The sequence below is a fragment of the Palaemon carinicauda genome, chromosome 22, assembly GCF_036898095.1.
Source record: "Palaemon carinicauda isolate YSFRI2023 chromosome 22, ASM3689809v2, whole genome shotgun sequence".
In the NCBI taxonomy this organism is placed as follows: Eukaryota; Metazoa; Arthropoda; class Malacostraca; order Decapoda; family Palaemonidae; genus Palaemon; species Palaemon carinicauda.
In genome coordinates this window covers 66,065,505-66,078,467 of record NC_090746.1, presented here as the reverse complement: position 1 = coordinate 66,078,467, position 12,963 = coordinate 66,065,505, and the positions used below count along the sequence as shown (strand labels likewise).

General features: G+C 39.3%; 1 protein-coding gene across 7 annotated transcripts in view; it reads right to left on the bottom strand.

Annotated features, from left to right (window-relative positions):
- Window positions 1-12,963, bottom strand: part of LOC137616496 (uncharacterized) — a 249,094-nt gene that overhangs the window by 206,638 nt on the left and 29,493 nt on the right. For 6 of the 7 annotated variants that reach the window (XM_068346317.1, XM_068346311.1, XM_068346313.1 and 3 more), the window contains one exon: window positions 687-722. The exons of the other annotated variant lie outside the window; for it this stretch is intronic. In XM_068346317.1, coding sequence (XP_068202418.1) covers window positions 687-717 — 31 coding nt within the window. In that variant the 5' untranslated portion in view covers window positions 718-722. The remainder of the gene's footprint in view (window positions 1-686; window positions 723-12,963) is intronic. 7 annotated transcript variants of the gene reach the window in all.

Genomic DNA, 12,963 nt, shown 5'->3' with positions numbered 1-12,963 from the left:
ATATATAGAAGAAAATCTATAATTAATTTATAACGTGATAAGATAATTACTAAAAGCCTACACACACTTCCGTCTAAGGGAAGGGTCGGCCATTTAAAAGTGAAAGAAAGTCCATACTCTCTTTGTCTCCATAATTAAATCTATCCAAAACGAGTTCAAGATTTAAGATGAAGATAAAACACCTGCACTGCGAAAGCTCAAACCAGAATATAGTACTTCACCAAAGATGATGGGAAAAACTCCAGGTTTCAACAGCGAGTAAAGTACGTCTTGTCGACACGTCGACAGAGAGAAAATTGAGTCTTTGTTTACATAGAGCTTGGTATCTGGCCGACAGATGGCGCTGTTGGGCACACCCGCAACCTGTATAGCGATCGCTGGCGAGTTTTTTCTGTACAGTTTGTCTGTCGAGCAACAGAGTTGCAGCTATATATTCACCGGCTAAGTTAAATATTTAAAAATATACATGTAACATCCTCCCTGATAAAACATTTTTGTAAGTGTAAAAATGTTTTAATATAATGTAATACCAATAATTATAATTGGGGCCAATCAATCAAATTACCTCAAACTAATCATGAAATCTGATTCTTTTTAGTTCAAGACTGCTAAGTAGTCTGTAACAAAGTCTTTTGAACATGCAAAACAATAACTGTAAGTCTAACAATTCAGCTTATATCACGTACCTCGCACATAGAAAGAATCACTCCCATTCATTTTGCCTGCAAAATAATAATTTGAGTTACTAATATTATCGTAAGAAAAATACCATTACAGTATATTATTATTAATCATTATGACCCACAATGTATATTTATGTACAAGAAAATAATTAACATTTTAAATAAAACATAGTTCTTATGATACAGTGAACCCTCGCTACTTCGCGGTTCGACCATCGCGGATTCACCACTTCGCGGATTTTTTCCATAACCCATATATATACAGTAATATATATATATATATATATATATATATATATATATATATATATATATATATATATATATGTATGCATGTATTTATGTATATATGTAGGTATGTATATGTGTATACATATAAATATATATATATATATATATATATATATATATATATATATATATATATATATATATATACACATACACACACACATATATATATATATATATATATATATATATATATATATATATATATATATATCTAAAGTAGGAAGATGTGATGTAGTTCTAAGGGAAAAGTATGGGAAATATGTCTGGGTAATAAGCAAAGCTCTACCTCCAGTTTGTTTCTACATTATGATCAGAGATAAATGTAAACAAAACATTGGTTTCCATTTTTTATCGTGCTTTTTAGCATGTTTAGGAAATGTATGATATAAAATCACCTTTAATATTTGTGCCTGTTTTAGTTTAGGGTACTGTAGTACATGCATTAAGTGTTCTGTACATTAAAGGGTAGTTTGTTAACAGTACTACGTACAAGGGAAGGTTTTAAAAGTCTGAATATACTGTACATGTTGAATAAATAGGTAAATATGGTGTCACTACTTCGCGGATTTTCACCTATCGCGGCCGCGACTGGAACCTATCTACCGCGATAAACGAGGGTTCACTGTATAACCATCATGCTTCATAACACTCTCACAGACATTTCTGGCATTTGAACAACATAACAGTGAGTTTTGCAGCATTAGGTTGATGTATACTGATGATTTTATCATATACTGTATATGTTTTTCTTTTTCATATTCAGTATACATCTGATTTTTCTTACATATACTGTACAAACCTGAAGTTATTTATAAAAAGCTGTTTTGATTGGTGAGAGATGCAATAAGTACTCCTATACTAACCTGGTTGATACAGTATTTTTCTTCCTTTTACATAATCTGTGTGGACAAAGGCAACAATGGTTGATGGCTAGATCTAGATAAAAGACTTATGTTTGTAAATCTACGGAAAATGACAAATTTGAAAGTAATTTGAATTGTATCTAACAATACAAACCTTTTGCTATTAATAGGGGTATTACTTTCGGCGAAGCTGGAAGGATGAGCCATTAAAATTTAGCGGGGGTTAAGTACCCATCCCGCTAGTTATCGGGGGGGGGGGGGTGGGGGGGTAGCTAGCTACCCCTCTCACTCACACACCTGTAACTGTGCTTCACTTTGCTTGGTGGTAGGACTTCAAGGGGGACATAGTCGGCGGCTAATTTTGTATAAATAGCTAAAGGTTTGTATTGTTAGATAAAATGGTATTTTCATTATAAAACAAATTTTTCAACATACTTACCCGGTAGTTATATATATAGCTTACGTCCCTGATGTCACGGCAGAGAATTCAAAACTCGCGCCAATCGCCGATTGGATAGCCAGGTGTACCACCCCTGCGAGGTACCTAAGAACCATTCCAGGAACCCTCATATATTCCATGCCTCTAGTCTCTTAGAGGGGAGGAGGGTGCGACTTTAATTATATATAACTACCGGGTAAGTATGTTCAAAAATTTATTTTATAATGAAAATACCATTTTTAAACATAAGACTTACCCGGTAGTTATATATATAGCTGATTAACACCTTTGGTGGAGGGTTAGAGACAGCTAGTATATCTGAAATTCTGCTTAAGAGTTAATTAAAACAAACTTAAGGGTTCGTACCTGATAAGGAAGCTGACTTCAATGAATCTCTGCCTCATTATGTCTGCTAGCCTTATGAGATCCAGCGATCCTCCCAGGGGGCTGAAGATCTCTTAGGGACTGTCAAACCATTGTATATACCTCATTATGACAGAACCTCCTCCAATAACCAGTTCCGGGTGCTCTTCAAGGAACAAAATTGACCACCTGACTAAAATCAATGATTGTGGAAGACTGACACAATCTCCAGAAACAAAAACAAATAAAAGTTCCAAGAGAAGAAAAGGTTATTGGGATTATGGGAACGTAGTGGTGGATCCTTCACCCACTACTGCACTCGCTATCATGAAAGGTCCCAGAGTGTAGCAGTCCTCATAAAGAGTCTGGACACGATTGAAATAGAGTGAAGTGAACACAGATTTACTCCCCCAAAAGGTTGTGTCCATAATGCTCCACCACAATCTATTCTGCTTGAAGGTCATTAAAGTTGTTATAGTACTAACCTCATGTGTCTTGACCTTAAAAACTTGAGGCCAGTCTCACTGTAATGTGTATGAGCCTCTCTTATAAGAATCTGATGAAGAATGAAAGGATATTCTTGACATCAGTTAACGAGGGCTTCTTAATCGAGCACCAAAGAGCTTTCGACTTGCCTCGCAACTCTTTCATTCTGCCTGGGTAGAACTTCAGGGTTCTTACTGGACACTGGACTCTCTCCTACTCCTCGCCAACCATATCCGAAAAATTCGGAAACTCAAAAGCCTTGGGTCAAGGTTGAGAAAGGCGGTCATTCCTGGCGAGAAAGCCTAACTGCAATGAGGAGATAGCTTCGTTATCTCGAAAGCCAACGTTTTACTAAACGTATGAATTTACTGATTCTTTTAGTTGTCACAAGAATAACGAAAAAAAAAAAATAGTTTTCATCGTGAGGTCCTTAAAATGAAGAAGAATGCAAGTGCTAAAGCCTGTCACTCATAAGGAACTTCAGGATTGAGTCCAGAATCCAAGCTGGTGAATCCTGGTTGTTTGATGTTTCAAACAAGTTGAGAAGTTCCTGTAGGACTTTTTTAATCGAAAGGTCCAAGATACTGTGCCTGACAACAGTCGCTAACACATACCTGTATCCCTTGATGGAAGAAGATGAACAAATGAGCTTCCTTAGAAGGTAAAACAGGAAGTCAGCAATCTGAGTTGTAGAGATACTGGAGGAGAAAAGAGAGTTGACTCTGCACCATTCTCTAAAACCTCCCACTTGGATTGATAAATCCTGATGTAGAAGTCCTTATTGCTCTTGTAAAAGACTTGGCTGCCTCTTTCAAAAAAAACCTCTAGATCCTGTGAGTTTTCAAAAGGCTGAAGGTAGCTAGAAGAAGAGCTTGGAGACTTGAAAGGTAACTTTCCAAGAGAGGTTGTCTGAGTAAAACTACTCTTAATGGAAGACTTATAGGAGAGTCCACCGTCCATTCCAGTATCTCTGTGAACCATCCTCTTAAGGGCCAAAAGAAGGCCACTAGAGTCACCTGGTCCCTTCGTGTGACAGAAACTTTTGTGTCACCTTGTAAAGGAAATAGAACGATGGGAAACATACACATCCAGATTGGACCAGACTAACAGGAAAGCGTCTATGTGGACTGCTTCGAGATCTGGCACTGAAGAGCAGTAAGTTTCTAGTCTCTTTGTCTGCGAAGTCACGAATAGGACTATACAAGAACGACACCAAAGTCGCCATAGATTCTTGCAGATTTCTCGATGGAGTGTCCATTCTCCAGCTGAGACTGTTATGTCATAAGTTCTCTCTTTGAAAGAACCTTGTTAGAAGGAATACATTCTTCTCCTTAGTCCAGATGAGACGACTCCTCTCAGTCCTGTAAAGGGACCTCGAGTGCGTTCCGCCTTGCTTGGCAATGAAAGCCAATTCTGTGGTGTGATCGGTATAGACCTGCACCACTTTATTCCAAACTGACCCTTCAAAGCTTTTTGAGAGCCAACTGGACTGTCAACAGTTCCTTTGGGTGATGAGGAAGCTCTTCTGATCCTCTGTCCAAAGTCCCAAAGCTTCCAACTGTCTAGTGTTGCTCCCACCCCGCAGCCGAGGCGACGAGACACAGCACAAGGTCTAAGATCCTCTGTTCAAAAGGGGTGACCTTCCGGAAGTTTGACAGGATCGTATCACCACTGAAGGCAACTTCTTATGGCATCCGAAAAAAGATGCAAATCTACTCAAGACCTTCTCCTTGTCCCAAAATGATTGAGGTTGAAATAGAGAGAATAAAGATAACTCACATAAGGACCATAGCTTCTAGCTTCTGACTGGCCGGGAATCGAACCCTGGTCCAGGAAAACTAGGATGAACAGTGACATATCAATGGTCACAAAGAAAGATTCAGCCTTCCCAGGGAAAAAAAACCCTCCCAAAGAGGAGAGGTTTCCCAACATACTCATCCACTTCCTCGCAGAACACTTCTGTATCTTAAGAAAAGATTGCAGTTTCAAGACGGCTTGCTCCGTTCTAAGAGGGGACGTAAAAGCCCGAAAAAACTTGACTCTGAATCACCATCCTTAAATAAAGTATTTTTGGTGATGGTGTCAAAAGATCTAACGGAAGTGGTGACGTTGTGTTTATCAGGATACATCTTTTTAAGGTCCTGACTCCTGGCGTCAAGGAAACCCAGATCACCGCCTATGTCGCCGTTGTACTTAGGCTAGACGCTCGATAAAAAAATCTTTCGTGATCAAAGAGATCGGAACTAAGGCGTCCTTGATCTCGACATTCGATTCGACTAGTGTCATCACGAAGTCAGAGGTTCTCATGTTTAATGTCATGCCTCCTGCTAGATCTCCGACGTCGAGCGTCCTGAAAGACGTGGTGCCGAGCGTCCTGAAAGACGAGGCGCTGAGCGTCCTGTAAGACATGGCGCCGAGCTCCTGTAAGATGTGGCGTCGAGCGTCCTGTAAGACGTGGCGCCGAAAGTCCTGGAAGGTGTGGCGCCGAGCGTCCTGTAAGACGTGGCACCGAGAGGTTAACAGAGCAAGACGCTGAATGTCCAACAAGACGTGGTGCTAAGCGCCCTGGTGTCAGAAGAGACTCGTCTTGTTGACAGGAATACGCAATTCTTCTAATAGGTTCAAAGTTATCTGAAAATCCTTCATGAAGATCGTAAGAAAGAGCTCTGATAAGTCAATCGCCCAGATACAGGGAGGCTCTGATGTCTCTTGAGTTCAGTATTCTGCTACATTTAGCAAAAAATTAATTGCAAAGCCTGCCTCTTATACTCCTCTCTAGATCTGGGAGAGAGATCTATTGGAGCTAAAACTAAAGGAGGTTTCCCTATGAAAGGAAATTGTAATCCTCCTTCAGAAGATGTACTGACCAAAGGTCTGCTCCCCTCGTCTCCCAAGATTGCCAGAAGTTATGTAGTCTGGCTCTACTGCCTGAAGGTGAAAGCAGTCAGACTCTGCTTCGTCTTGTGACCAGGCTGACTTGAGACTTTAAATAGTTCATGATTTCGATGTCTCCATGGAGAACTTTGACTTCTGAACGAAGGCATTGAGAGCAGTTACATCCAGGACCGGATAAAAGCCTCCCTCTCCCAAAAGAGAGACATTTGATGTTGCAAAGTCTGTTTTGCAGAGAGGTCTTATCGGAGTAACTAACAAAGGAGGTTTCACTAGGAAAAAGATTTCGCATCCATCCTTTAGGAATAGCACAGACCTCAAAGTTATCCTGCCCCATTGCCTGGATTCCTTAAGAGACTCAGCAATCCACCCCGGGGGCTGTAAAAATCTCTGTGGGGTTGCCACAAGGTCCTCGACCTTAACGTGGCTAGACCTCCACCCTTGCTATCCTGGAATACCTGACAAGGAAGCTGGCTTCATAGGTTTATATGCCTCATTTACCTGCATTCCTTGAGAGACTCAGCAATCCACCCAGGGGGCTGTAACAGTCTCTGTGGGGTTGCCATAAGGTCCTCGACCTTAACGTGGCTAGACCTTCACCCTAAATGACATATCTGTTTTAGACGTTGTTATGACGTTACTGTTTTAAGAATGATTTATTGTTAAATTATTCTCATCATATATTTATCTCCTTATTTCCTTTCCTCACTGGGCTATTTTTTCCCTATTGGAGCCCTTGGTCTTAAAGCATCTTTCTTTTCCAACTAGGGTTGTAGCTTGGCTAGAGATAATAATAAAAATAATCTCAAACCCAGATACAAGATCTAGAGGCCAGGTTATTCAGAGGAAAAAAGAAAGCTGTCTTTCCTTGGTCCTTCTGAGACTCCAAGCAGTCTCCCTAGAGGCCAGGTTATTCAGAGGAAAAAAGAAATCTGTCTTCCTTGGTCCTTCTGAGACTCCAAGCAGTCTCCCATCATCCTTAAAGCTCCATTGATGACCACGTGTAAATTCAGAGGGTGGCGAACGTGGAGCAACAGGCATAAAATAATTTGGAAACTAATCATAAAAAATTTCATGAGTTTCTAAATCAACTGAAGGACGAAAGGAATAGTGATCTTTTCCTTCTGATAATCTCAAATTCAACAGGAGAAAAGTGATCACCAATGTCTTCCTCTGACAAAGATCTTGTAAGACGTGGCACCGAACGTCCTGAAAGACGAGGCGCCGAGCGTCCCGAAAGACGAGGCGCCGAGCGTCCCGGAAGACGAGGCGCCAATCGTCCCGAAAAACGAGGCGCCAATCGTCCCGAAAGACAAGGCGCCAATCGTCCTGAAAGACGTGGCGCCGATCGTCCTGAAAAACCTGGCGCCGAGCGTCCTGAAAGACGTGGCGCCGATCGTCCTGAAAGATGTGGCGCCGAGCTTCCTGAAAGACTTAGCGCTGAGCGTAAAATGATCTTCATTACGTCACTCGGCGCGTTCGGTTCATCAGAGGGTTCTCATGGCCGACTGACGCTCTGGGATAGAAACCGTGTCTATGTTGGTTCGTAAGCATTACTGTATAGTATTGCTATTATCATCAAATGTGATGCAATGCAAGACTCTAACAGCAATGTTAGTAGCTTAACATCCAACGCTCTTTGCTTTCCCATGGCAAGGACGAGCGTTCTTGGGAACGTCAACAGGAACGCTCGAGAGGACGTCTGCTCGTGAGCTAATGCCTCTCGTTTCCTTTGGCCGATCGACATTCCTTCTCCCAGGGGTTGGGGAGCTTGGAAGAGGTCTAAGGCTAGTAAAAAACGTCCACTGTGCTGAATAAATTCACTGCACTAATTTAGCACTGAAACTTGCACTTTTAAACTCTTACACAAAAGACCATAATTAGTCCTGCCCGTTGTGAGAGATCTTTCTCTACTGCCAAGGGCTTGAATGAGAATGCAAAATCGTTTCTAGTTCTTGCTATATAAAATTGTAACAAAATATTTATTATAAAATATTACATTGATATTTTCATTGTAAAATAAATGTTTGAACACACTTACCCAGCAGTTACATTTAACTACCGATAAAGATAAATGTTATACATACTCACCCGGTAGTTATATATAACTACCGGGAAAGTTACATGTTATATGATTCAAATGAACAGAAATAGGAATAATATATATACAGTGATACCTCGGTACTCGACCATAATCCGTTCGAGATCCGTGTTCGACCTCCGATTTGTTCGAGTACCGAATTTTTTTTCCCCATAAGAAATAATGGTATATATTCTATTCCGTTCCCAAGCACTCGAACAGGCCCAAAATATTAATAAAACGTGTACCTAAACAACAATAATTATCTAAATGTGTATGAAATTGGTCAGAAAATCCTATAAAACAATTTTAAACCATTTACTGTACTAAAATAAAACAATTTTAAACCATTTTCTGTACTGTAGTGAACATACCTTTGAGCAGTGGTTCGATGGCATACAGGGATGGATGTGGAGAGGATGGAAGGGGGAGGTTACTGCTTGGAAGGAGAGTCCCCTTCCATGATGTGGCGGGGTAGTTCTCCTTCAGGAGTTGTTTCTCTCTCCAATGAAAGGGTGGGCAGATCTATTTCAGGGGTTTCTTCTCTTCTTTGTCTCTTCTTTGGAGGAGAAACAGGCTTTGATGTAGCAGCTTTCTTTTCTTTTGTGAAAAACTGGTCTATTGTTAATTGTTTCTTCCTCCTCTGCAGTATTCTTCGAAAATGATACATGACACTATCATTAAACATATGCACTGCCCGGTTTGCTACTGCAATTTCTGGGTGGTATTTTTCAGCAAAAGCCTGCACATCTGCCCACTTGGAACAAATTTCATTGATGAGAGAACTTGGAACATCCTCCCTTACCTCATCCTCTTCTGAAGATTCCTGCTCCACAATCAGATCCTGCTGCTGTTGTTGTTGCAGGTGCAACAATTCCTCCACAGTCAACTCGGTAGAATGGCTTTCTACAAGCTCATCAATATCATCCTTGTCGACCTCAAGCCCCAAACTCCTGCCCATGACAACAATTTCCTCAACGACATCAGTGTCATCAGAAATTACAGGGGTAGCAGTGCTTGGACCCGCCTCTGGTTGGAAACCTTCAAACTCCCTCTCTGTGACACATGATGGCCACAGCTTACGCCAGGCAGAGTTCAATGTCCTATAGGTCACACCTCGCCAAGCTTGGTCAATCATGTTAACAGAGTTGAGGATGCTGAAGTGTTCCTTCCAGAATTCCTTTAGGGTCAACTTCGTGTCACTGGTCACTTCAAAACACTTTCTGAAAAGGGCCTTGGTATAGAGTTTTTTGAAGTTTGAAATGACCTGTTGGTCCATGGGCTGGAGTATGGGAGTAGTATTGGGGGGCAAGAATTTGATTTTGATAAAGCTGTATTCTTCTTTCAAGTCATCCTCGAGACCTGGAGGATGTGCAGGAGCATTGTCCATAACCAGAAGACATTTCATTGGCAAGCTCTTTTCAATGAGGTAAGCCTTAACCTGGGGGGCAAACACTTCGTTTATCCACTCAGTAAAGAATTGTCTTGTGACCCAAGATTTAGTGTTCGAGCGCCACATAACTGGTAGTGCACTTTTACAAATATTATTTCGTTTGAACACCCGGGGGTTGTCCGAGTGGTACACTAACAAGGGTTTGATCTTGCAATCGCCACTTGCATTTGCACACAGCAACAATGTTAGCCTATCTTTCATTGGCTTGTGACCTGGCATCTTCGTCTCGTCCTTGGTAATGTACGTATTGGCTGGCATTTTCTTCCAAAATAACCCAGTCTCATCACAATTAAAGACTTGTTGTGCGATCAAATTTTGTTCATTTATGTACCGATCGAATTCCCCCACGTATTTATCGGCTGCAATTTGATCCGAACTAGCTGCCTCCCCATGCCTAGTAACACGATGAATACCTGTTCTATTACGAAACTTTTCAAACCAACCCCTGCTCGCTTTAAATGTAAATGAATCACTTTCACTGGTACTCGGACTTTTCTTCACTAATTCTTCATAGATATGCAACGCTTTTTCACAAATGAACGCTTCACTAACACTTTCCCCGGCCAACTGTTTTTCTTTAATAAATATTAAAAGCAACTTTTCCATCTCCTCAATCACTTGTGGCCTTTGCTTAGTTACCGCCGTAACTCCCGTTGCAACATTCGCCTTCTTAATCATTTCTTTATGCTTTAAAAACGTAGAAATGGTCGACTTCGCCATTCCGTATTCTACCGCTAAATCGGACACTCGTACACCATTCTCATATTTCGCTATAATTTCCTTCTTCAACTCGATCGTTGTTCGCACTGTTTTCCTCTTCTCCTTCCCCTTAACACTCATTACTTTCTTGGGACTCATTATGAAAGCTAAAAAAGCAATTAAAAGCACTGAAAATCACTAAATCACAACGAATGCTGATCGCGCGTTGTCTGAGTGACGCTCTCGAGAGAACTGATGCTTCCCGAACAAGCGAGAGTGGCCGAGATGGCGCGATCATCACAAAGCCCATGCGGTCGTCACGTGTTCGGCTGGTCGAGTACCGAATTTTTGGTCGAGCACCGCAGCAAAAATTTCTCGAAAATTTTGGTCGAACTCCGAATTGTTCGAGTATAGAGTCGTTCGACTACCGAGGTATCACTGTATATATATATATATATATATATATATATATATGAATATATATATATGAATATATGAATATATATGAATATATATAAATATATATATATATATATATATATTATATATATATATATATATAAATATATATAAATATATATAAATATACTGTATATAAATATATATATATATATATATATATATACATATATATAAATATATACATATATATATTTATATATATATATATATATATATATATATATATATATATATATATATATATATATACATATATATTTATATATATACATATATATATATATATATATATATATATATATATATATATATATATATATATATATATACATATATATATATATATATATACATATATATATATATATACATATATATATATATATATATATATATATATATATATATATATATATATGTAAACAAACCCTTAATTTTTAAAGGTTCCCAAAAATAGTGATTTGTTATGATTAAAATGAACAGATATTGCAATAACGTATATATGTATATATATATATATATATATATATATATATATATATATATATATATATATATATGTAAACAACCCTTAATCTTAAGGGTTTCCAAAAATAGTGGATTGCTACACTTAAAATTGGAACATATATGTGAATATACGAATAATACTAGAATCCCAACATCAAAAGAAAATAAACAACGATATCAAGAATTGCTGGGACTGCATCGTATTTTCATGAGAACTACGCAGCGAAAATTAACAATACGCTAGTTCTATTTAATCTTTGAAAATAGAGCGATGATTTAAAGAACGAATACTAAAAAGACAAATATTTTCTTAAAAAATTAATATGATATTTTCATATTAAAATAAATTTTTGAATATACTTACCCGGTGGATATATATATAGCAAACGTCTCTGACGGTCCGGCAGCCGATTCAAAACTCGCGGGCGATCGAGGTGTTGGGTTGCTGACTGTACACTAGCGCCACCACTCGCCAGGATACCATCACTATTCCAAAGCTCTCCAGGTCTTCTCTGCCCGTAGGGTCTCTAGAGGGGCAGAAGGGGTGGCATTAAATTACAGTATATATATCCACCGGGTAAGTATATTAAAAAATTTATTTTAATATGAAAATATCATTTTTATATTTAACTTAGCCGGTGGATATATATATAGCTGATTCACACCCTTGGTGGAGGGTAAGAGACCAGCAGTATACATCATAGGAATATAGCTCAAGAGTTTTGATATAAAACAAACTTAAGGATAGTACCTGATAAGGAAGCTGACTTTTATGATACTTTGCCTCATTAGTCCGCTATCCTTATGAAGCCCAGCGATCCACTCAGGGGACTTTAAGACCTCCACCAATACCCTTGATCTGGGCGCTCTCAAGAAACAAGCTTGACCACCCGCTAAAATCAAATGATTGCGGAAGACTGTCCCAGTCTCCACATACAACCAAAAAGATAATAGTTTCAAGAGAAGAAAAAAGGTACAGTATTAGGATAAGGGGAATGTAGTGGTTGAACCTTCACCCACTACTGCACCCTCTGCTACGAATGGTCCCAAAGTGTAGCAATCCTCGTAAAGAGTCTGGACATTCTTTAAATAATGTGAAGCGAACACAGATTTACTCTTCCAGTAGGTTGCGTCCATAATGCTTCGTAAGGAATGATTTTACTTAAAAGCCATTGACGTTGCCACAGCTCTGACTTCATGAGTCTTTACTTTCAATAATCGAAGGTCAGTCTCACTGCAGTGAGCATGAGCCTCTCTAATGAAGAGCCTGAAAAAATACAATAAGGCATTCTTAAACATTGGCAAGAAGGGCTTCTTGAGCGAACACCATAAAGACTCAGATTCACCTCGTAAATTTTTGGTTCTGTCAATGTAAAATTTAAGTGTTCTCACAGGTCATAGGACTCACTCTATCTTGTTACCAACCACATCTGACAGGTTGGAGATCTCAAAAGATTTAGGCCATGGATGGGAAGGACGCTCATTCTTGGCTAAGAAACCAAGCTGCAAAGAGCATACTGCCTTACCAGTACAGAAGCTGACGTTCTTACTGAAGGCATGAACCTCACTAACTCTTTTTGCAACAGCAAGACTCACTAAGAAAAGTGTCTTCAGAGTAAGATCTTTAAAAGAAGTTAAGTGCAAAGGTTCAAAATTTCTCAGACATCAGAAATTTAAGGACAACATCCAGGTTCCAAGCTAGCGTCATTACCCCATACTTCTTGGAAGTCTCGAAAGACTTC